Below are 25,654 nucleotides of genomic sequence, written 5' to 3' on the forward strand. Positions count from 1 at the left end.
GGAGATTGGTACTCATTAATGTGTTGTATTGGATTTCCCCCAAACATAACAGTTTGTATTCAGGACCAAAGGTTCATACAGAGCCCTCCACTAATATTGACACCCTTGGTAAATATGAGCAAAACGGGCTGTGAAAAACATTTATTTGCTGTTTGTCCTCTTGGTCTTTCATTCAAACATTCACAAAAATCGAACCTTTAATTAAAGTAAAATTATTGAGAAAAAAAAACGTGAAATAAATTAATTATATATTTTTCTCTAAAATATGTGTGCCACAATTATTGGCACCCCTAGAAATTCTTATGAGTAAAATCTAACTGAACTATATTCCCATTCATATTTTACATTTTTAAGTTCACCTGAGTGATTAGGACCACTTAAGAGGTAAGCTTCCTGTTGACTTCCTGTTTCACTGGGGAATAAATATGAGGTGACACAGAGGCCAAGTTCCCATAGTCAACCATCACCATGGGAAAGACCTGAGAATACAGTAATGATGTGCAACAAAAGGTTGTCGAGCTGCACAAATCAGGAAATGGCTATAAGAAAATAGCTCAACGGTTGAAAATGCCATTTCCACTATCAGGGCGATATAATTAAGAAGTTTAAAGCAACTGGAAATGTTAACAAATCGGGACAAATTGTTAGGATACATGGTATCATGGACTCCATCATGTACCAGCAGATATTAAATCAAAACCTGACTGCCTCTGCTAGGAAGCTTAAACTGGGCCTTGGTTGGATCTTCCAGCATGGTTCACTGACCACATAATCAAGGGTTTGCCATAGCCATCCAAGTCCCCTGACTTAAACCCCATAGAAACCCAGTGGGATGAGTTAAAGAGGAGAGTCCACGAGCGTGGACCTGGGAATCTGAAGGATCTGGAGAGATTCTGTATGGAGGAATGGTCTCAGATCCCTTGCCATGTGTTCTCTAACCTCCTTACCCATTATAGGAGAAGACTCAGAGCTGTTGCGCAAAGTATTGAATGAAGGGGTGCCAATAATTGTGTCACACATATTTGAGAAAATATTTGTTTTATGATTAGAATTTATTTTTTCTTTCAATTATTTTTTCTTTAATTAAAGGTTCGATTTTTGTGGATATTTTGAATGACAGACCAAGAGGATAAACAATAAACTTTTTTCTCATGTCTACCAAGGGTGCCAATATTAATGGAGGGCACTGGAGCTTTTCCAAATGATTCCATCCTCAGTTTTCTCCTGTCACAAAGCTGTCATCGAGGCAAAGGGTGGCTTCTTTGAAGAATCCAAAATCTAAAATATGTTTAGATTTGTTTTAACACTTGTTTTGGTTACTACATGATTCCATATGTGTTATTTCATAGTTTTGATGTCTTCACTATTTTTCTACAATGTAGAAAAATAGTACAAATAAAGAAAAACCCTTGAATGAGTAGGTGTTCTAAACCCTTGAATGAGTAGGTGTTCTAAACCCTTGAATGAGTAGGTGTTCTAAACCCTTGAATGAGTAGGTGTTCTAAACCCTTGAATGAGGAGGTGTTCTAAACCCTTGAATGAGTAGGTGTTCTAAACCCTTGAATGAGGAGGTGTTCTAAACCCTTGAATGAGTAGGTGTTCTAAACCCTTGAATGAGTAGGTGTTCTAAACCCTTGAATGAGTAGGTGTTCTAAACCCTTGAATGAGTAGGTGTTCTAAACCCTTGAATGAGTAGGTGTTCTAAACCCTTGAATGAGTAGGTGTTCTAAACCCTTGAATGAGTAGGTGTTCTAAACCTTTTGACTGGTACTGTATGTACACCATATTCACACTACACGCTGCTGTTCTTTAAGTTGGCAACATTTTAGTGTTCTCGCGGAATTACAATGCAACTTTGAGGGTTTACTGCCAGTTTTCAAGTCAAATCATTTTCATGCAGCTGACATGCGGTATTGTTAAATAATGGTGTAGTTTTCTTGGTATTTCTTATAAATGATTGTGATTGGTTCACATTTTACCGGTACGGTGTACCCCCACTATTTCTTTTCCGGGTCGCGGTACCAGAGCACACCGGATAACTTTGACCCCTGCCTAGGACCCTTATTTATTCATAAAACTAACTACTCAAAGAATTAGAAAAATAATTACCCCAACAACATATCGTTGTCACCATTTTATTTCCACCAGTTGAGGTTCGGCCATGAATTTTAAACACTTTTTAAAAAATGAACAACATATCCAAATATCAACTGGGAATACAAAACTCTGGAGATAAAATATGAACTTTGAGCAAAATAATTATTTTGAGACAGATAAAATACCATTATATTCCAAGCTCTATAAACAGCATATCAATCCTCAATGACTGAAAACCTGCTTCAATAAAATCATAACAATAATAAAATAAAATGGATCCTTCAATTCATTTCCATCTAGTTATCTACAAGGGATTGGACAGGTTTAATAAGCAAGCTTACCATTCACGGAGTGCATGGCAGGTTGGGTTTTTGGGACAGACTGAGTCTAGGTTCCTGTCCCAATACGTTAGAAATGCATCCTTCCTATCTGGGACAGGTCACTGATAGGTTACCAGGCAACAGATAGCTGTTACCAGGCAACAGATAGGTTACCAGGTAACAGATAGGTTACCAGGTAACAGATAGGTTACCAGGTAACAGATAGGTTACCAGGTAACAGATAGGTTACCAGGTAACTGATAGGTTACCAGGTAACAGATAGGTTACCAGGTAACAGATAGGTTACCAGGTAACAGGACACCGGACAACTTGGTAAGGTGTAAACAAGGTTACCATTGAATCTGTGATGGGTAGGGATAAGGGACATGCTGATTGTGTGGTGGGTAGGGATTAGGGAGTCTTGGGACAGAGACAGGCTGAGTTTGCCTGTGTGTCTCCTGATGTTTCTTCAGACTGCTCAACTGAGCAAAGGCTTTATCACACAAGCGGCACTGGAACGGTTTCTCTCCTGTGTGGGTCCGCCGGTGGTTTTTCAGGACATTCCCGTCAGCGAAACACCTCCCGCAGTCAGGGCATTGGTACGGCTTCTCTCCAGTGTGGATTCGCAGATGAAGATTGCAGTGACTCTTACTTGTGAATCTCTTGTCACAGTAAGTACAGCAGTAAGGTTTCTCACCCGCATGAATCCGGAGATGAAGTTTTAAACTCCCTGCCAGAGAAAAACTCTTTCCACACTGAGGGCAAAGGTAAGGCCTCTCTCCAGTGTGTATCCGCTGATGAACCAGTAAGTTACTTTTAGTGGAGAAGGTCTTGTCGCATCGGGAGCAGTGAACCCGGCTAGAGTGGGTCCGTAGATGATCCTTCAGAAGAGCCTTGGTAGAGAACTCCTCCCCGCAGTGGGGGCATGGAAGAGGGTCTTGGTGCCTGTGGATGGGACCCAGTGTCTCCCCCTTGTGGTTCTCCTGGTGATGCCGTTGTAACGTTTTTGTATGACGGAACTTCATCCCACACACCGAGCAGTGGTAAGGTTTTTCTTCTGTGTGAGTTCCTATGTGTTTCTTTAAATTTCCACGATCATTGTAACTGTTTCCACACTGAGGGCAGGAGTACGGTTTCTCCCCAGTATGGATTCTCAGGTGTCTTTTAAGACTGGCGGCCACAGGGAATCCCCTTCCACATTCAGAGCACACATGTGGGTTCTTCAGAGGATCACATGGCGGGTGCCTTGTTTTTATGTGCGATTCCAATCTTGCTGCGGTTATGAAGCTCTTCTTACATTGACCACAGCGGTGAGGGTGATCTGTGTGAAAAACCTCCCGGTGATGTCCAAGGCTTTGTTTTCCAATGAATTGCTTCCCACATTCAGAGCAGAGGTAAGGTTTCACTGTGTGTTGTTTACCCATGTGACTTTTGATGTGTTTCTGTAAGTTTCCAGAATCACTGCAAGCCTTCCCACAATGATGGCAAACGTACGGTTTCTCCCCAGTATGAGTTCTCAGGTGTCTCTTAAGACTCCCAGCCTGATGGAAGCCCTTTCCACATTCAGAGCACACATGAGCTTTCTCTGCAGTCAAGTTCTCTCTCCTTCTCTGCAGGGACTGTATGTGTAGTTTTAGACTTCTTGCGGTGGTAAAATTCTTACCACAGTGATCACAGATATGAGAGCCATCTCCGGAGTGGGCTTGCTTGTATTCTTTAGCATTGCGAACGCTCTTCTGATAGGCAAGTCTCTTCACAATGACCTCCTCTCCTGGGTGAGTTTTTCTGATGTGTCTCTTTAAGTTTCCAGAATCAGTACAAGCCTTCCCACAACGAGGGCAGATGTACGGTTTCTCCCCCGTATGAGTTCTCAGGTGTCTCTTAAGACAGCCGGCCTGTGTGAAACTCTTTCCGCATTCAGAGCAGACGTGTGGTTTCTCTCCAGACAGACACGGTAAATGTGTTTTCAGATTGGTAGCAGTGGTAAAATTCTTCCCACAGTGATCACAGATATGGGAGCCAGGCCTGTCTCCTGAGAGGGTTTTGTGTTGTTCAGCATAAGACCAGCTGTGGGGTTTCGCTCCCGTCTGTGTTGTCTTGTGTATTATATGGCTACTCTGCCCCGGTGTCTTCCTGCAGTCGACAAGCCGCACGGACACCCTCTTCAGACCGCACAATAAGGCGCTACCGGGAGAGGCACCGGGGACCGCTACCGGGGACTCTGGGAGGGCAAAGTGGGGAGGTTTGTCCTAGAAAATCATAAAAAATAGAGATGGAATGAATCAGGGCAGGAAACACTTTCCAGCCAGTCGAGTCATTTTTGCAGAGAAAATCAAAAGTCTTTCCTTGATTCCTCTCATCTGTCGATTACTCGGCATCCTTCTTAAAATACATTGAAGGATAAAGAGAAATAACCTAGAACCTTCTGTAATCGGCATCCTTCTTAAAATACATTGGAGGATAAAGAGAAATAACCTAGAACCTTCTGTAATCGGCATCCTTCTTAAAATACATTGGAGGATAAAGAGAAATAACCTAGAACCTTCTGTAATCGGCATCCTTCTTAAAATACATTGGAGGATAAAGAGAAATAACCTAGAACCTTCTGTAATCGGCATCCTTCTTAAAATACATTGGAGGATAAAGAGAAATAACCTAGAACCTTCTGTAATCGGCATCCTTCTTAAAATACATTGGAGGATAAAGAGAAATAACCTAGAACCTTCTGTAATCGGCATCCTTCTTAAAATACATTGGAGGATAAAGAGAAATAACCTAGAACCTTCTGTAATCGGCATCCTTCTTAAAATACATTGGAGGATAAAGAGAAATAACCTAGAACCTTCTGTAATCGGCATCCTTCTTAAAATACATTGGAGGATAAAGAGAAATAACCTAGAACCTTCTGTAATCGGCATCCTTCTTAAAATACATTGGAGGATAAAGAGAAATAACCTAGAACCTTCTGTAATCGGCATCCTTCTTAAAATACATTGGAGGATAAAGAGAAATAACCTAGAACCTTCTGTAATCGGCATCCTTCTTAAAATACATTGGAGGATAAAGAGAAATAACCTAGAACCTTCTGTAATCGGCATCCTTCTTAAAATACATTGGAGGATAAAGAGAAATAACCTAGAACCTTCTGTAATCGGCATCCTTCTTAAAATACATTGGAGGATAAAGAGAAATAACCTAGAACCTTCTGTAATCGGCATCCTTCTTAAAATACATTGGAGGATAAAGAGAAATAACCTAGAACCTTCTGTAATCGGCATCCTTCTTAAAATACATTGGAGGATAAAGAGAAATAACCTAGAACCTTCTCCAATGCATTTATAGAAGGAGGTCCAGGAATCAACGATGAGAGGACTCAAGGAAAGACGAACACACTTCAAGCAGAGGTCGCATTAACGCCGTTCTTCACGGATAAAAGGAAAGATAAAAAATATGTTGCGTTTCTTTGTAAAACTTCAGTAGGTTTCACTCCAAATCATGAATTTTAAAAAAACAGACACATTTTTTTGTGTTTCAAGTTGCACTTCCGCAATCGGATGAAATATCTTCGCTCTCTCGTCTTGACCAATTACATTTCACCACTCTGACTGCTGTGTGCTTCAGTTCAGTTACAATGCTTAAAGATCAACTTCAAAGCAAAACATCAGGACATGTATCTGGCTCCATTCTTTCTATGATAAACATTATAAATATGTTGGCCGTGCATCGTTTTGGTAAAATATACCCTGTTTTGTGTGGCTGCTAGCCAAATAGCTTCAGTTGGCATCTGATGAAATGCATGTGAATTAAAACTGTAGTTGCATGTCTATTGATCACTCTATTGAAGTAAAATAAACACTTCACTTTCAATATAAAAAGCAGGGGAAATGGTTTAAAAAACGGTTGACTTTCAATATAAAAAGCAGGGGAATTAGTTTAAAAAACGGTTGACTTTCAATATAAAAAGCAGGGGAAATGTTTTAAAACACTTTATGGTCTGTGTTTTAAAAGAATGCTGATTTCTAAAAGCTAATGTTTAACAGGAATTTAAGTACCTACCTCTCTCACTCTCTGCTCTGGTGTGTGTCTCTCTGGAGACAACTCCACCTCCAGCCCATCGCTAGCCATCCAATCCCTGTCCTCCTCGTCCCAGTCTACAGCGTCATCTGATTGGCTGGGACTCATGGGCTCCGCCTTCAGTCCGTTGCTTGGCAACCAATCCCTGTCCTTAACGTTGCAGTCTGCAGCATCATCGTCATCATCGTCGTCATCAGCACCATCGTCATCGGATTGGCCGGGACTCATGGGTACAACGCTACCATTCTCCTGTATCCCTTTGAGGTCCTCTTTCAGTTGGAGTGACCAAGATGTTCCCTGCTCCTCCGATTTAATTGAATCCGTATTGTCCTGCATTTCCTCCACATTCCCTGTAGGGATGCTCCTCTGAGTGGTGAAACTCTCCACAACCATCTCTTCTACTGGGTGAGTTCTTCTCATGTGTTTCCTCAAGTTTCCACAGTCACTGTAGTCCTTTCCACACTGGGGGCAGACGTACGGTTTCTCCCCAGTATGAGTTCTCAGGTGTCTCTTAAGACTGGCAGCCACAGGGAATGCCCTACCGCATTTAGAGCACACATGTGGGTTCTTCACTTCACTTGGCGGGTGTCGTGTTTTTATGTGCGATTCCAGCCTTCCTGCAGTTATGAAGCTCTTCTTACATTGACCACAGCGGTGAGGGTGATCTGTGTGAAAAACTAGCCGGTGATGTTTAAGGCTTGATTTTACAATGAACTGTTTCCCACAATCCGAGCAGTGGTGAGGTTTCACTGAGGGATTCACTGTGTGTTGTTTAACAGTGTGCGATCTGATGTGCCTCTTTAATTTACTCTGGTCTGGTGTGTTGCTAAGCAACCCAGCTCCTCCCTCTTCATTCCATTCTTCATCGCAGTCGACAGCATCATCATCATCACATTGGCTGGGATGCAAGGGCTCCGCTGTCAGTCCGTTGCTTGGCAACCAATCCCTGTCCCCCTTGTTGTGTTCTTCATTGCGGTCTACATCCTCTGATTGGCCGGGACTCATGAGCGCACTGCTACCCTCCTCCTGTGTCCTCCTGATGTCCTCTTTCAGTTGGACTAACCAAGACATTCCCTGCTCCTCTGATTTCATTGAATCCGTATTGTCCCACATTTCCTCCATGACTTTACGCCTTAATAAGCGATGATTCATCCCTTTAATTTCAGAGCCATCTAATCCACAACGTTCACACAGGTAGCGTAAATTGTCCTCAGTTAAATTCCATAAACTCTTTTCGATTTTATCCATCAACGCTTCCTTCTCAGAACTCATTTTGTCTCAGCAGAATTAGAATGTTTTTTTTTTTGTGTAAAAATAAAAATAACAACTTGCTATTGAATGGAGCTCACTACTGTGAGGTGTGTCTCTCTCCTGTGTATTCACAGGTCTCCTATATCTCCTGCCACACTGGGAGCTTCGGGAAGTGCTGCATTATGAGTCTCTGTCAAAGACAAGTTATTTCAGGGTCCGATCTTCTTCCTGTCACCGGAACAGTGGAATCCCTTGTGAGGTCACCTGTGGAATCCCTTGTGAGGTCACCTGTGGAAGCCCTTGTGAGGTCACCTGTGGAAGCCCTTGTGAGGTCACCTGTGGAAGCCCTTGTGAGGTCACCTGTGGAAGCCCTTGTGAGGTCACCTGTGTAAACAGGACATATGGTGTAAAACAAAAACATTTTATACAGGCGTGCAATTTGTATAGTGACATTCTATATTTGTCAAGTCCGTGAAACGTAGACTTTTAATTTACTGTCACTATTTCATTTTTACTTAATAGAACAATATAATAAAACAAATATTAATGACAATCAAAATATTTTTGTAAGATATACATGAAATGTCAAGGTTCCCACGACGAGGGCTTGTATTTTGAAGCTACCTAACGTTAACTAGTGTAACACGAACATTAGGTACAACAGTAACTCATTGATTATATGTACAGTCACTCTGCCTTTATTCACCAAATAGAAAACTATCATCGTTTTACTCCTTCGTCGACTCTGTTTTGAGCAGAGCTTCAAATTAGTTCGCAGGAGCTATTAGCTAGCCAACAGTACCAAGCTAAAAATGTATCTGTCTGATGATGAAACGTTACTTAGCTAACAGTTATGTAACCGTAACGACTAGCTAACTACACCGTTTGGACAAAGCCAATACCTAATGTTTTAATGACCTGATTTATTTAAACATTTCCCCATTCTCCCCTCACCGTTAACACAATCAAAGAATGTCCATATCCAAACTATGTGGAATGGCGTCCAGTGACTGCATCAACTTCCGGGTTAGCTGCTGCCCCGGAAGCAGTTCTAGGCGGTTCTGTCAACATTAGCTAGCCTGCTTAGATAAACCTTACTCAAAAGCATTGTAGCTATAGTTATTTACAAATATATCTTCACTATAATTGGCGTAGATTATTTCCATCCTGTGATAACGTAGATATGGAACTATTAAACCAGACAGACATGAAGTTACAAACGACGAGTTAAGCTAACATTATTAGCTAGCTAGCTAAGTACCGTTAGCTAGCTCAGTATGCTATGCTAACTTAGCCTGCTATCTATTTTTGCAAAACAGCTGTGATTTCACTTAGCAAAGCAACATTTGAACTGATTGCTTGCTACAGCCAGAGAACCACATTTTCTCGGCTATTTTTTTGTTGTCGCTTCGGCTCACACAATGTATGAGGTGAGAAGTGAGCTTAAGCTAGCTAGTTGCCCTGAAACTAAAACATGTTTTGCTTGAGCCCAAAGCCATATATACAGCAGGTATAGATATAGCTGGTTAGCTAGTTATGTAAATACATAGCTCTGCTTTAGTAAACTCCATTGTCAATGTCTTGTTCAAGGTTAGCTTGTCATTTGTAGAAGTTGATATACATTTGTCAAGTAGTAAGGACTATTTTATCAAGTCAGTTCGTTATTAAGACCAAAACCAATGACATGACATTATCTTCTAGGCCTATCTCTGACTGTACTTTTTAAAATCAGGATTTTGATGAACCCCAGCCAAACTTACTGGTTCCTGACTGTGTCCATGGTGACCAGAGAACCAGCGGTCCAGAGATGGTTCCTAGGAGCCTTGACTACTTCAGTGACTTTCTAAGATTGAGAGGTAAGTTGGGTTGAGAAATTTCCGTTAACTTTAGTAGGTGGAGGATGAGGCAGACTGAATGTTTAAACGATCTGACTGTTGTTTAGGTCCAGCGTTAACAAAACAGTGCAACACTTACACAAGCTGGGATGTCCGAAACAGGGAAAGGGACTATAAGAAACACTTATTTTTGTCTGCTTCAGTGTACACTAATGAATACACCCCTTTGGTTTCCACTCGAGCAATCCTGATCAGACTCTTCCTATATCCCCACAGGAGAGACTGGAGAGAGTTCCAGCCGTCACTCTGACAGTGAGGGGACAAGTTCTACCTCAGGAGATCCTGAACAACAGGAGGACAATCACACAGCCAAGAACACACACAGCTGCAGAGAGTGTGGAGAGGAGTTCCCTACCCAGCATTATCTAAGAAAACATCGTAACACAACACACACAGGAGAGAAGAAGACCAGTCCCAAACCCAGGAAGAGCTACAGCTGCCTGGACTGTGGGAAGGAGTTCCCATGTCCGTCTAAACTACAACGACACCTTCTGACTCACACAGGAGAGAGGCCCTGCTTCTGTTCTGACTGTGGGAAGAGTTTCACTCGGGAGGAACATCTGAAGACACACCAGCGGTTCCACTGTTCTAATGGGGAGGGCAGTCCCTCTATATCGGGAGATCCTGAACAGGCAAAGAACTGCTGCCTGGAGTGTGGAAGAGAGTTCTCTAGCGCTTACAAACTACGCAGACACCTGCTGACACACACGGGAGAAAAACCTCACTCCTGCTCCGTGTGTGGGAAGAGTTATACTTATCTACACACCTTGAAATCACATGAGCTGAAACACACCGGGGAGAAGTCTTACAAATGTTCCGTGTGTGAGAAGAGCTTCAACCAAAAGGGAAATTTGAACCAACACATGCTAGTGCACACTGGTGAGAAACCTTTCTCGTGCTCTGTCTGTGGCAAGTGCTTCACCCAGAAAGCCAACCTGACTGCCCACCAGCTCTCCCACACAGGAGAGAAGCCTTTCTCCTGTTCCGTCTGTAGGAAGGGCTTCACTCAGAAAGCATATCTTAAACAACACCAGAAACTGCACACTGGAGAGAAGCCGTACGCCTGCTCCGAGTGTGACAAGAGGTTCACCTTCTGTACATCCTTGAAAAGACACCAGCTGCAACACACAGGAGAGAAACCGGACTCGCTAAGTTTGAAAGAAATACACCAGCAATCGCACGGCAAAAAAGTCGAGGAGAGTCTCTCTGCATCAGCAGCAGAACATGAACAACACCAGGAGAATCACAAAACTAAGACGTCGTCTCACTGCTGCTCAGAATGTGGGAAACATTTTAAAAATTCACCGTCTCTACAGATCCACGTGAGAATGCACACGGGAAAGAAGCCATACCCCTGCCCCGACTGTGGGAAGAATTTTGCTACAAAAAGAAGTTTGAACTTGCACCAGAGGTCACACACAACAGAAGCAGAGAAACCCATCCACTGTGAGGAGGAGAACACATCACAGGGGCAGCAGATGGTATCTGATAACCTACAGGACCTCTGTCAAACACTGGGGCTGAAGGCTAAAGTCGAAGAGGTGGAGGAAGAGGAGAAGGAAGAGGTGGGGGAAGAGGAGAAGGAAGAGGAGGAGGGGGATGGAGAAGGGGCAACGGATAATGCAGAGGAAGTTGGAGGGCTGATTAATTCTGATGGAGAAGAAGTTGACTGGGATTCTGTTCAACATAGTAAGTGGAGGCAGAACACTGTTCTTTAGTTGACTGGGATTCTGTTCAACATAGTAAGTGGAGGCAGAACTCTGTTCTTTAGTTGACTGGGGTTCTGTTCAACATAGTAAGTGGAGGCAGAACACTGTTCTTTAGTTGACTGGGGTTCTGTTCAACATAGTAAGTGGAGGCAGAACACTGACTGTTCTTCAGTTGACTGGGATTCTGTTCAACATAGTAAGTGGCGGCAGAACTCTGTTCTTTAGTTGACTGGGGTTCTGTTCAACATAGTAAGTGGAGGTAGAACTCTGTTATTTAGTTGACTGGGGTTCTGTTCAACATAGTAAGTGGAGGCAGAACGTTGACTGTTCTTTAGTTGACTGGGGTTCTGTTCAACATAGTAAGTGGAGGCAGAACTCTGTTCTTTAGTTGACTGGGGTTCTGTTCAACATAGTAAGTGGAGGCAGAACTCTGTTCTTTAGTTGACTGGGGTTCTGTTCAACATAGTAAGTGGAGGTAGAACTCTGTTCTTTAGTTGACTGGGGTTCTGTTCAACATAGTAAGTGGAGGCAGAACTCTGTTCTTTAGTTGACTGGGATTCTGTTCAACATAGTAAGTGGAGGCAGAACTCTGTTCTTTAGTTGACTGGGGTTCTGTTCAACATAGTAAGTGGAGGCAGAACACTGTTCTTTAGTTGACTGGGGTTCTGTTCAACATAGTAAGTGGAGGCAGAACACTGACTGTTCTTCAGTTGACTGGGATTCTGTTCAACATAGTAAGTGGCGGCAGAACTCTGTTCTTTAGTTGACTGGGGTTCTGTTCAACATAGTAAGTGGAGGTAGAACTCTGTTATTTAGTTGACTGGGGTTCTGTTCAACATAGTAAGTGGAGGCAGAACTCTGTTCTTTAGTTGACTGGGGTTCTGTTCAACATAGTAAGGGGAGGCAGAACTCTGTTCTTTAGTTGACTGGGGTTCTGTTCAACATAGTAAGTGGAGGCAGAACTCTGTTCTTTAGTTGACTGGGGTTCTGTTCAACATAGTAAGGGGAGGCAGAACTCTGTTCTTTAGTTGACTGGGGTTCTGTTCAACATAGTAAGTGGAGGCAGAACTCTGACTGTTCTTTAGTTGACTGCGATTCTGTTCAACATCCTGGTAGTCTCATTATAACCCATAATACCAACCGATCTCTACAGGAGAGAGTCCTGGTAGTCTCATTATAACCCATAAAACCAACCTCTATCTACAGGTGAGAGTCCTAGTAGTCTCATTATAACCCATAATACCAACCTATCTCTACAGGAGTCCTGGTAGTCTCATTATAAACCATAATACCAACCTCTCTCTACAGGTGTCCTGGTAGTCTCATTATAACCCATAATACCAACCAATCTCTACAGGAGAGAGTCCTGGTAGTCTCATTATAACCCATAATACCAACCTATCTCTACAGGAGTCCTGGTAGTCTCATTATAACCCATAATACCAACCTATCTCTACAGGAGAGAGTCCTGGTAGTCTCATTATAACCCATAATACCAACCTATCTCTACGGGAGACCTGGTAGTCTCATTATAACCCATAATACCAACCTCTCTCTACAGGAGAGAGTCCTGGTAGTCTCATTATAACCCATAATACCAACCTCTCTCTACAGGAGTCCTGGTAGTCTCATTATAACCCATAATACCAACCTATCTCTACAGGAGTCCTGGTAGTCTCATTATAACCCATAATACCAACCTATCTCTACAGGAGTCCTGGTAGTCTCATTATAACCCATAATACCAACCTCTCTCTACAGGAGAGAGTCCTGGTAGTCTCATTATAACCCATAATACCAACCTATCTCTACAGGAGTCCTGGTAGTCTCATTATAACCCATAATACCAACCTATCTCTACAGGAGTCCTGGTAGTCTCATTATAACCCATAATACCAACCTATCTCTACAGGAGTCCTGGTAGTCTCATTATAACCCATAATACCAACCTATCTCTACAGGAGTCCTGGTAGTCTCATTATAACCCATAATACCAACCTCTCTCTACAGGAGAGAGTCCTGGTAGTCTCATTATAACCCATAATACCAACCTATCTCTACAGGAGTCCTGGTAGTCTCATTATAACCCATAATACCAACCTATCTCTACAGGTGTCCTGGTAGTCTCATTATAACCCATAATACCAACCTATCTCTACAGGAGTCCTGGTAGTCTCATTATAACCCATAATACCAACCTCTCTCTACAGGTGAGAGTCCTGTCCGTGGCTCTGGTAGTGAAGGAGGAAGTCCCCTTACATCAAACATCAACAAGGTGGGAGACAATAATAACAAACATTTTAATAGGAGATATTGTTACCATTATAAACATTATTATCATATATTCCACTGTTCTATTGAACCCATTTTTGTTCCAACATGGTTTCCATGGTAACTTTACTAGAAACAGTCCCGTCTTTCTTCTAGGATCCTGGGGCTCAATCGGGGTCGACCGAGTCTCTGGGCCCTGACCAAAGACATGAGGAGGACATCACTCAAACACCTGGGATGAACATTCATATTGAACAAGAGGAGGAGGAGGACGAGGAAGAAGAAGAAGAGGAGGAAGAAGAAGAGTGGGAGGTGGAAGAGGAAGAAGAGGGTGAAGATGAAGAAGAGGAGGAGGAAGGGGAGGAAGAGGAAGTTGGTGATCTGTTGAATTCTGTAGTAGAACAAGCTTCCTGGGATACTCCTCATCTTGGTAAATCAAAGTCAAATCACATGTTATTGGTCACATACACGTGGTTAGAAGATGTTATTGGTCACATACACGTGGTTAGTAGATGTTATTGGTCACATACACGTGGTTAGTAGATGTTATTGGTCACATACACGTTGTTAGTAGATGTTATTGGTCACATACACATGGTTAGAAGATGTTATTGGTCACATACACGTGGTTAGTAGATGTTATTGGTCACATACACATGGTTAGAAGATGTTATTGGTCACATACACGTGGTTAGTAGATGTTATTGGTCACATACACGTTGTTAGTAGATGTTATTGGTCACATACACATGGTTAGAAGATGTTATTGGTCACATACACGTGGTTAGTAGATGTTATTGGTCACATACACATGGTTAACAGATGTTATTGGTCACATACACATGGTTAGAAGATGTTATTGGTCACATACACGTGGTTAGTAGATGTTATTGGTCACATACACATGGTTAACAGATGTTTTTGGTCACATACACATGGTTAACATATGTTATTGGTCACATACACATGGTTAACATGTGTTATTGGTCACATACACATGGTTAACAGATGTTATTGGTCACATACACATGGTTAGCAGATGTTAATGGTCACATGGTTAACAGATGTTATTGGTCACATACACATGGTTAGCAGATGTTATTGGTCACATACACATGGTTAACAGATGTTATTGGTCACATACACATGGTTAGCAGATGTTAATGGTCACATGGTTAACAGATGTTATTGGTCACATACACATGGTTAGCAGATGTTATTGGTCACATACACACGGTAATCAGATGTTATTGCAGGTGTAGTGAAATGCTTGTGTTTCTAGCTCCCAACAGTGCAGTAGTATATAACAAGTCATATCTAACAATACACACAATCTAAAGGAATAGAATTAAGAATATATATATATTTGTGGACGAGCAATGTCAGAGTGGCGTAGACTAATATACAGTAGAATAGAATACAGTATATACATATGAGATGAGTAATGCATAGACTAAGATACAGTAGAATAGAATACAGTATATACATATGAGATGAGTAATGCATAGACTAAAATACAGTAGTATAGAATACAGTATCAAATCAAATCAAATTTTATTTGTCACATACACATTGTTAGCAGATGTTAATGCGAGTGTAGCGAAATGCTTGTGCTTCTAGTTCCGACAATGCAGTAATAACAAGTAATCTAACTAACAATTCCAAAACTACTGTCTTGTACACAGTGTAAGGGGATAAAGAATATGTACATATGAGATGAGTAATGCATAGACCAAGATACAGTAGTATAGAATACAGTATATACATATGAGATGAGTATTACATAGACTAATATACAGTAGAATATGATAGAATACAGTATATACATATGAGATGAGTAATGCATAGACCAAGATACAGTAGTATAGAATACAGTATATACATATGAGATGAGTATTACATAGACTAATATACAGTAGAATATGATAGAATACAGTATATACATATGAGATGAGTAATGCATAGACCAAGATACAGTAGTATAGAATACAGTATATACATATGAGATGAGTAATGTAAGATATGTAAACATATCCTGTTTACAAGTGGTGACAGAAAAGTGAGTTAAAGAACGTGTTCATCCCAAATGGCACCCTATTCCCTTTATAGGGAATGCGTGGCCACTGTTTTCACACAATAGCATGTACGCTACATGCCACGGTAGTGAGGGAACTCTACTCATACTGATGAGTCCTACCTCATGCCACGGTAGTGAGGGAACTCTACCCATACTGATGAGTCCTACCTCCTGCCACGGTAGTGAGGGAACTCTACTCATACTGATGAGTCCTACCTCATGCCACGGTAGTGAGGGAACTCTACTCATACTGATGAGTCCTACCTCATGCCACGGTAGTGAGGGAACTCTACCCATACTGATGAGTCCTACCTCCTGCCACGGTAGTGAGGGAACTCTACTCATACTGATGAGTCCTACCTCATGCCACGGTAGTGAGGGAACTCTACTCATACTGATGAGTCCTACATCATGCCACGGTAGTGAGGGAACTCTACTCATACTGATGAGTCCTACCTCATGCCACGGTAGTGAGGGAACTCTACCCATACTGATGAGTCCTGCCTCCTGCCACGGTAGTGAGGGAACTCTACTCATACTGATGAGTCCTACCTCCTGCCACGGTAGTTAGGGAACTCTACTCATACTGATGAGTCCTACCTCCTGCCACAGTAGTGAGGGAACTCTACCCATACTGATGAGTCCTGCCTCCTGCCACGGTAGTGAGGGAACTCTACCCATACTGATGAGTCCTACCTCCTGCCACGGTAGTGAGGGAACTCTACCCATACTGATGAGTACTACCTCCTGCCACAGTAGTGAGGGAACTCTACTCATACTGATTAGTCCTACCTCCTGCCATGGTAGTGAGGGAACTCTACCCATACTGATGAGTCCTACCTCCTGCCACGGTAGTGAGGGAACTCTACCCATACTGATGAGTCCTACCTCCTGCCACGGTAGTGAGGGAACTCTACTCATACTGATTAGTCCTACCTCCTGCCACGGTAGTGAGGGAACTCTACCCATACTGATGAGTCCTACCTCCTGCCACGGTAGTGAGGGAACTCTACCCACACTGATGAGTCCTACCTCCTGCCACGGTAGTAAGGGAACTCTACCCATACTGGTGAGTCTTACCTCCTGCCACGGTAGTGAGGGAACCCTACCCATACTGATGAGTCCTACCTCCTGCCACGGTAGTGAGGGAACTCTACTCATACTCATGAGTCCCATCTCCTGCCACGGTAGTGAGGGAACTCTACTCATACTGATGAGTCCTACCTCCTGCCACGGTAGTGAGGGAACTCTACTCATACTGATGAGTCCTACCTCCTGCCACGGTAGTGAGGGAACTCTACCCACACTGATGAGTCCTACCTCCTGCCACGGTAGTAAGGGAACTCTACCCATACTGGTGAGTCTTACCTCCTGCCACGGTAGTGAGGGAACCCTACCCATACTGATGAGTCCTACCTCCTGCCACGGTAGTGAGGGAACTCTACTCATACTCATGAGTCCTACCTCCTGCCACAGTAGTGAGGGAACTCTACTCATACTGATGAGTCCTACCTCCTGCCACGGTAGTGAGGGAACTCTACCCATACTGATGAGTCCTACCTCCTGCCACGATAGTAAGGGAACTCTACCCATACTGGTGAGTCTTACCTCCTGCCACGGTAGTGAGGGAACCCTACCCATACTGATGAGTCCTACCTCCTGCCACGGTAGTGAGGGAACTCTACTCATACTCATGAGTCCCATCTCCTGCCACGGTAGTGAGGGAACTCTACTCATACTGATGAGTCCTACCTCCTGCCACGGTAGTGAGGGAACTCTACTCATACTGATGAGTCCTACCTCCTGCCACGGTAGTGAGGGAACTCTACCCACACTGATGAGTCCTACCTCCTGCCACGGTAGTAAGGGAACTCTACCCATACTGGTGAGTCTTACCTCCTGCCACGGTAGTGAGGGAACCCTACCCATACTGATGAGTCCTACCTCCTGCCACGGTAGTGAGGGAACTCTACTCATACTCATGAGTCCTACCTCCTGCCACAGTAGTGAGGGAACTCTACTCATACTGATGAGTCCTACCTCCTGCCACGGTAGTGAGGGAACTCTACCCATACTGATGAGTCCTACCTCCTGCCACGATAGTGAGGGAACTCTACCCATACTGACCCACTGAACTCTCTTCTCTCCACAGGAATGAGTCCTAATTCCTGCCACAGTAGTGAGGGAACTCTACCCATACTGACCCACTGAACTCTCTTCTCTCCACAGGAATGAGTCCTAATTCCTGCCACGGTAGTGAGGGAACTCCACCCATACTGACCCACTGAACTCTCTTCTCTCCACAGGAATGAGTCCTAACTCCTGCCACGGTGGTGAGGGAACCACCTCAACACCAGGAGCGGTGGAACGACAACACCGGGAGAAAGAGAAGACACGGGCGACCAAACGGAAGAAGAGTCCAGGACAAAAGCAACCGAAGAAAAAAGAGACACCGAAGAAGGAAAAGAATCCGAAGCAGAAGAAAGCCAAGATGACCCACCGTTGCTTTAAATGTGGAGAGGGATTCTCCCGCGTCTACGACATGCTCTTACACCAGACCATTCATATAGATGGCACGACCATGTTCAAAACCAAGAAGGTTCACCGCTGTTTAACGTGTGGATACGAAGCATCCGATGCACATAAACTGATGATGCACGAGCGGATACACACGGGAGAGAAGCCTTTCCAGTGCTCTGTGTGCGGGAAGAGATTCGCTCAGAAAGGAAATCTGAAAATACACCAGAGTGTGCACAAAGGTGAGAAGTCGTACATCTGACCAGTTGACCCAACTCTGGAAATATCTTTGTCCTCTTTAAAAGGTGAGAAGTCGTACATCTGACCAGTTGACCCAACTCTGGAAATATCTTTGTCCTCTTTAAAAGGTGAGAAGTCGTACATCTGACCAGTGACCCAACTCTGGAAATATCTTTGTTCTCTTTAAAGGGATACTTTGGGATTTGGTATTGAGGCCCTTTATCTACGTCCCCAAACTCTTGGATACCATGTTTATGTTTCTGCTTGCAGTTTGAAGGAAGTTGCTGACTGGCGGCAGCACAACTGACTTGCCTAGTGGAATAAAGGTTCAGTAAAACATCTAAAAATAATAATAATTGCTAACTAGCGTAGCGCTAACGCTAGTTGGCATTGGCTCACAAAACAACCTCTAACTTCCTTCACACTGGACACGGAGACAGAAAAATGGGATCTACAAGTTAATCTGACTGGTGAAGTAGATGAAAGACCTCGTTGCCAAAATGCCAAAGTATCCCTTTAAGCTTTTGTAAAAAACAAAACTTTAGGTATTTTATCCGGATAATGTCACTGTTGTAAAAACAAAATGTCAGATATTACACATCAATAAATGGTTTTAGTTCAGTTTAGTTAGGTGTGACTAAAGAGGTGTCAGTGTGGGCAGAAGGTGTGACTAAAGAGGTTTCAGTGTGGGCAGAAGGTGTGACTAAAGAGGTGTCAGGCGGAAGGTGTGACTAAAGAGAAGAGGTGTCAGGCAGAAGGTGTGACTAAAGAGAAGAGGTGTCAGGCAGAAGGTGTGACTAAAGAGAAGAGGTGTCAGGCAGAAGGTGTGACTAAAGAGGTGTCAGGCAGAAGGTGTGACTAAAGAGGTGTCAGGCAGAAGGTGTGACTAAAGAGGTGTCAGGCAGAAGGTGTGACTAAAGAGAAGAGGTGTCAGGCAGAAGGTGTGACTAAAGAGAAGAGGTGTCAGGCAGAAGGTGTGACTAAAGAGGTGTCAGGCAGAAGGTGTGACTAAAGAGGTGTCAGGCAGAAGGTGTGACTAAAGAGGTGTCAGGCAGAAGGTGTGACTAAAGAGGTGTCAGGCAGAATGAGTGACTAAAGAGGTGTCAGGCAGAAGGTGTGACTAAAGAGGTGTCAGGCAGAAGGTGTGACTAAAGAGGTGTCAGGCAGAAGGTGTGGCTAAAGAGAAGCGGTGTCAGGCAGAAGGTGTGACTAAAGAGAAGAAGTGTCAGGCAGAAGGTGTGACTAAAGAGAAGAGGTGTCAGGCAGAAGGTGTGACTAAAGAGGTGTCAGGCAGAAGGTGTGACTAAAGAGGTGTCAGGCAGAAGGTGTGGCTAAAGAGAAGCGGTGTCAGGCAGAAGGTGTGACTAAAGAGAAGAGGTGTCAGGCAGAAGGTGTGACTAAAGAGGTGTCAGGCAGAAGGTGTGACTAAAGAGGTGTCAGGCAGAATGAGTGACTAAAGAGGTGTCAGGCAGAAGGTGTGACTAAAGAGGTGTCAGGCAGAAGGTGTGACTAAAGAGGTGTCAGGCAGAAGGTGTGGCTAAAGAGAAGCGGTGTCAGGCAGAATGTGTGACTAAAGAGAAGAGGTGTCAGGCAGAAGGTGTGACTAAAGAGGTGTCAGCCAGAAGGTGTGACTAAAGAGGTGTTAATTAATATCGTCCTGACCCCAGTCATTATCTGAGTAGGGTGATACTGGTATCGTCCTGACCCCAGTCATTATCTGAGTAGGGTGATACTGGTATCGTCCTGACCCCAGTCATTATCTGTTTAGACTTAACATGAACTAACACTATCTTCCCCCATGCAGGAGAAGTCAGGAATCCCAGTTTCTGGCCTGACATTGTGGAGAGGCTTCCTACAATAGGTGTCCCAGACCAATACCATGACAACCACACAGCTAAGCCAATAGGAGTTCTGGACCAATACCATGACAACCACACAGCTAAGCCAATAGGAGTTCTGGACCAATACCATGACAACCACACAGCTAAGCCAATAGGTGTCCCGGACCAATACCATGACAACCACACAGCTAAACCAATAGGCGTTCTGGACCAATACCATGACAACCACACAGCTAAGCCAATAGGAGTTCTGGACCAATACCATGACAACCACACCGCTAAGCCAATAGGAGTCCTGGACCAATACCATGACAACCGCACAGCTAAACCAATAGGAGTCCCTGACCAATACCATGACAACCACACAGCTAAGCCAATAGGAGAGGAATGCCAAACTCCATCAACTCTACAGATACACATGAGAACTCACACTGTAGAGAACCAGTCTAATCCGCAGTGCCCTCTCTGCGGGGCAGAGTTCTCTCAGAAAGGCCTCCTGGATGATCACCTGATGATCGCCCACTCCCATGAGAAACCAGAGAAGCCTTACCCCTGTCCAGACTGTGGGAAGAGATTCTCCAGCAAGAGTTACATCAAGATCCACCGGAAGATCCACAGTGGGAAGATCTCTTACCGCTGCGCCCAGTGTGATAAGACTTTCCTGTCAGCGGAGGGGCTCAAGAAGCACGAGAGCGCTCACCGAGGAGAGAGACCGTACCGATGCCCTGCGTGTGGCAAGTGTTTCAAACAACAATCCCAGCTGACCTGTCACTTCAAGATCCACACCGGAGAGAGGAGCCATCTCTGCTTCCTGTGTGGGAAGAGTTTCGCCAGAGAGTTTGACCTCCGGGTGCATCTCAGAGTCCACTCTGGAGAGAAGCCCTACCAGTGTCACGAGTGTGGCAAGAGCTACAGGTACAGAGCAGGCATCCGGTCACACATGCAGCAGATGCACCCTGGGAAGCCTATAGTGGAACCAACCCCACCCATCCCCACAGGCCTTCGCTACGGCAGTGGAGGAAGTGGTCTTCCTACATCCCTCATCAGAAAGGTATGTGCTTTGGTTTGCTGTGAGCTGATGCTGTCACTTTTAGGTTTTGTTTTGGGGGGGGGGGGGGTTTCACTTTAAAATCTAGAAGTGTATGGAATTGGTTTGGGTTAATGGTGAGAATGGGTGGGGTTTAGGTTAAAGTTAGGCATAGATTTCTAGGGAGTTTTAGGGAGTCCTTTCTAGGGAGTTTTTCCTAGCCACCGTGCTTCTACACCTGCATTGCTTGCTGTTTGGGGGTTTTTAGGCTGGGTTTCTGTACAGCACTTTGAGACATCAGCTGATGTACGAAGGGCTATATAAATACATTTGATTTGATATAGCCAACCGCCACTCAAAATCTCCACTTCCTGTTTGACAAGGAAGAGAAAGGCAGACGAGGTTGAACGTTGCCCTGGGAAACCCTACAACAAACATTATATTACTACTGACTGTTAGCCAAGAATGACTTGTGTTTTCATTGTAGGATCCTGGTGACCAATCCAGCCCCAAAGCTATAGAGGCCCAGGGTCCTGATCCAAGCCATGGCAGCAAGGCGTCCAGTCAAACTCCTCGGTTGAAGGCCAGAGCTGAAGAAGAAGAAGAGGAGGAAGAGGAGGAGCAAGAAGAAGAGGTGAACGTTGATGGTTCGGGTAATTCTGAAGAAGACGACGCCAGTTGGAAACCTGCTCTTCGTCTTGGTAAGTGGAGGTAGAATGTCAACAGAACATCATTCAACTATATAGCCTGTTAATTTGGCTGTGTTTTAAATGTCACCCAGTCAACAGAACATCAACTATAGCCTATTCATTTGGCTGTGTTTAAAATGGCACCCAGTCAACAGAACATCATCAACTATAGCCTGTTAATTTGGCTGTGTTTAAAATGGCACCCAGTCAACAGAACATCAACTATAGCCTGTTAATTTGGCTGCGTTATAAATTTCATCCTGTCCCCTATATAGGGCTCTGTTCAAAAGGCAGTGCCCTAAATAGGGAATATAGCGTGCCATTTGGGCGACGGACAATGCATTTGACCAATCCTGTAAACCCATTCTCTTTGGTCACACAGCCAAGACCGGTGGCGGTGGTCCCTCTGCATCGGGACCACAGAGAAAACGCCGGAAGAAACAACCGGTCAAACGGAAAACCAGCGTCGAAGAAGGCAAAAGGAAGCAACCGAAAGCCAAGAGGTTTAACAACCGTCGCTGTTTTAAATGTGGAGAGGGATTCCCCCGGGAATATGAGCTGTTGCTACACCTGCAGACACATCTAGATTACAACTGCTACGTGTGTGGAACGCCGTTCGACAACCAACAGCTGCTGCGGAGACATCAGGAGGAGCACGCCGGTAAGAGAACCTGTGATGGAGACGCACGACGGCTTACGTCATGACTGTAAGCACTATTTTGTATAGCCTTTCTGACGGGTTACTAGTGAATTCACTGTGAGTAGGTTGTGCCTCAAATGGCACCCTATTCCCTACGTAGTGCACACTAGGGGCCCATAGGCTCTTGCAACCGAAAGGTTGCAAGTTCAAATCCCCGAGCTGACAAGGTACAAATCTGTCGTTCTGCCCCTGAACAGGCAGTTAACCCACTGTTCCTAGGCCAGTTAACCCACCGTCATTGAAAATAAGAATTTGTTCTTAACTGACTTGCCTAGTTAAATAAAGGTAAAAAAAAAAAATAGGGAATAGGATACCGTTTGAGATAGACTAACTGTGTGTTTGTTCCAGAGGAGAGTCTGGGTGTGTTCTCTGGTGAGGCAGCAGGAGGTCCAACTACAGGACAGCGGCGGGGGAGAGGGAAGAGGACCCACCGATGTCCGACCTGTGGCAAAGAACTATCCGACGCGTCCAAGCTGAAGTTGCACGTGAGAATCCACACCGGGGAGAAACCGTACTGTTGCTCCCTGTGCGGGAAGGGTTTCACTCAGCCAGGGAACCTGAAAACACACATGAAAACACACAGAGGTGAGAGAGACTTTGGAAAGACGTTCAGCAACGTATCCTGATGTTGTGGTCCACGTATAATTAACATTATAGCCAAACAGGTTTGTAACCTAATACAGTGTCTCCAGAAAGGATTCACTTGACCCTTGACCTTTTTCCACATTTTGTTGTGTTACAAGGTGGGATTGGAATGGGTTTAATTGTTCTTTTTTGTAATGGTTATAAACACAAAATACTCTGGTCAAAGTGGGAGAAAAATTCAAAGTGTAATTACTAACTTTACCCTGCTCAAAGGGATATTCAGTGTCTGCTTTCTGATGTTTACCCATCAACCAGTAGGGGCCCTTCTTTGCGAGGCATTGGAAATCAATCTGACATCATGGGGTATTGTGTGTAGGCCAGTCACACAACATCTCACATGTCTCCATTTTAAATTCAGGCAGTAACACAACAACATGTGGGAAAAGTCAAGGTGGTGTGAATACTTCCTGAAGACACTGTACTGAAGGCACTGTACTGAAGGTACTGTACTGAAGGCACTGTACTGAAGGCACTGTACTGAAGGCACTGTACTGAAGGCATTGTACTGAAGGTACAACTCCAACTCTGGAAACCCTCCTGTAGGTTTTAACTCCAACCCTGTTCCTGGAGAGAAACCCTCCTGTAGGTTTTAACTCCAACCCTGTTCCTGGAGAGAAACCCTCCTGCAGGTTTTAACTCCAACCCTGGAACAAAAACCTACAGGAAGGTATCTCTCCAGGAACAGGGTTGGATTTAAAACCTATAGGAGGGTATCTCTCCAGGAACAGGGTTGGATTTAAAACCTACAGGAGGGTATCTCTCCGGGAACAGGGTTGGAGAGCCCTGATATAGGGAATAGGGATCCGTTTTGGTGCCACAACCTAAATGTCAACCTTTTATCGTCCCTGCAGACGGGAACCCCAGTTTGTTGTCCGCTGGTGGGTTAGGTCTCTCTACATCAAGAGGTCCTGAACACCACCAGGAGAATCACACCGTCGCCGCATCAGCAGCTCAGGAGAACTTCAACTGTCCAGATCTACCGTCAGCGCAGAAACACATGACGTCTCAGGACAGCGGAGAGAAGGCCTCTTTCTTCTGCTCGCTGTGTGGGGAGCAGTTCTCTGAGAAGGCACCGTTGGAAGAACACCGGTTGGCTCACAACAACAAGAAGCCTTTCCCCTGCCCTGACTGTGGCAAGAGATTCCGCAGTAATTACTACGTGAAGATCCACATGCGAATGCACACCGGGGAGAGGCCTTACCAATGCACCGAGTGCGGGAAGGGCTTCATCACAGAAGAAGGGCTGAAGAAGCACGAGAGCGCTCACCGGGGAGAGAGACCCCACCTTTGCCCCGAGTGCGGAAAGCGATTCAAGCAACAGTCCCAACTTACATGTCACTTCCGTATGCACACCGGACAGAAGAGCCACCTCTGCTCCGTCTGTGGGAAGAGTTACTTCAGAGAGTTTGACCTCAAGGTTCACCTCAGAGTCCACACGGGAGAGAAGCCCCATCAGTGTGAGGAGTGTGGGAAGAGTTTCTACTATCTACAGGGGCTCCGGCAGCACCAGAGGACCCACGCTCCCAAGCCCATCGGACCGACCCGCCAGCTAGGCAGGCCTAAGCAGTCGTCCAGCGCGGACATACCGAACCAATCACCCAGGACGGGAAGGCCCACGCCAGCTCCTAGAGTAGAGAGACCCACGCCTCTACCCAGAGTGGAGAGACCCACGCCTCTAGGCCTACCTAGAGTTGAGAGTGATCTGGAGAGACCCATGCCTCTAGGCCTACCTAGAGTTGAGAGTGATCTGGAGAGACCCATGCCTCTAGGCCTACCTAGAGTTGAGAGTGATCTGGAGAGACCTCACTGGCAGTACTGGCACCTTTAAATGGGAAATCTTCCATTTTCAACGCCGATAGAATTATTGGAGGACCAAAACAAGCCGATACCGATTAATCGGCCAATTTTTATATATATATGAGTGTGGTAATATTTGTAATAATGACAATTACAACAATGCTGAATGAACACTTATTTTAACTTAATATAATACATAAATAAAATCTATTTAGTCTCAAATAAATGTTCAATTTGGTTTAAATAATGCAAAAACAAAGTGTTGGAGAAGAAAGTAAAAGTGCAATATGTGCTATGTAAAAAAAGCTAACGTTTCAGTTCCTTGCTCAGAACATGAGAACATATGAAAGCTGGTGGTTCAACATTCCCAGTTCTTCATTATTCCCAGTTAAGACGTTTTAGGTTGTAGTTATTATAGGAATTACGACATGTCGACTATTTCTCTCTCTACCATTTGTATTTCATATACCTTTGACTATTGGATGTTCTAATAGGCACTTTAGT

General features: G+C 44.4%; 2 protein-coding genes across 5 annotated transcripts; one reads left to right on the forward strand and one right to left on the reverse strand.

Annotated features, from left to right (window-relative positions):
* Positions 1–2,121: 2,121 nt before the first annotated feature.
* Positions 2,122–8,794, reverse strand: LOC110485354 (zinc finger protein 420). 3 transcript variants are annotated; one of them, XM_036948501.1, is made up of 3 exons: positions 8,697–8,794; positions 6,474–8,102; positions 2,122–4,666 (listed from the first exon to the last, which is right to left on the reverse strand). In XM_036948501.1, the coding sequence occupies exons 2-3, from the start codon at positions 7,761–7,763 to the stop codon at positions 2,768–2,770; spliced, it is 3,189 nt and encodes a 1,062-aa protein (XP_036804396.1). In that variant the 5' UTR covers positions 7,764–8,102; positions 8,697–8,794; the 3' UTR covers positions 2,122–2,767. The 3 variants fall into 3 exon arrangements, with proteins under 3 accessions (XP_036804396.1, XP_036804397.1, XP_036804395.1); XM_036948502.1 differs by having other exon boundaries at positions 6,474–8,078; positions 8,697–8,749; XM_036948500.1 differs by having other exon boundaries at positions 6,474–8,126; positions 8,697–8,746.
* Positions 8,771–25,331, forward strand: LOC110516881 (zinc finger protein Xfin). 2 transcript variants are annotated; one of them, XM_036948499.1, is made up of 12 exons: positions 8,771–9,172; positions 9,475–9,598; positions 9,854–11,326; positions 13,557–13,621; positions 13,774–14,047; positions 18,001–18,453; positions 20,256–21,343; positions 21,807–22,020; positions 22,391–22,669; positions 23,057–23,293; positions 24,205–25,032; positions 25,078–25,321. In XM_036948499.1, exons 1-12 carry the CDS (start codon positions 9,164–9,166, stop codon positions 25,179–25,181), a joined length of 5,148 nt encoding a protein of 1,715 aa, XP_036804394.1. In that variant the 5' UTR covers positions 8,771–9,163; the 3' UTR covers positions 25,182–25,321. The 2 variants fall into 2 exon arrangements, with proteins under 2 accessions (XP_036804394.1, XP_036804393.1); XM_036948498.1 differs by having other exon boundaries at positions 24,205–25,331.
* Positions 25,332–25,654: the final 323 nt, after the last annotated feature.

The sequence above is a fragment of the Oncorhynchus mykiss genome, chromosome 17 (genome assembly GCF_013265735.2).
Source record: "Oncorhynchus mykiss isolate Arlee chromosome 17, USDA_OmykA_1.1, whole genome shotgun sequence".
NCBI lineage: Eukaryota > Metazoa > Chordata > Actinopteri > Salmoniformes > Salmonidae > Oncorhynchus > Oncorhynchus mykiss.

Excerpts from the sequence above, each read along its gene's own strand:
- LOC110485354 (XM_036948501.1), bottom strand. The coding sequence starts at position 7,763 with ATGAGTTCTGAGAAGGAAGCGTTGATGGATAAAATCGAAAAGAGTTTA. Across the intron at positions 4,667-6,473 it reads CAGAGCAGAGAGTGAGAGAG|GACAAACCTCCCCACTTTGC; the intron begins GTAGGTACTTAA and ends ATGATTTTCTAG.
- LOC110516881 (XM_036948498.1), top strand. Across the intron at positions 9,599-9,853 it reads TGACTTTCTAAGATTGAGAG|GAGAGACTGGAGAGAGTTCC; the intron begins GTAAGTTGGGTT and ends ATATCCCCACAG. Across the intron at positions 14,048-18,000 it reads CTGGGATACTCCTCATCTTG|GAATGAGTCCTAACTCCTGC; the intron begins GTAAATCAAAGT and ends TTCTCTCCACAG.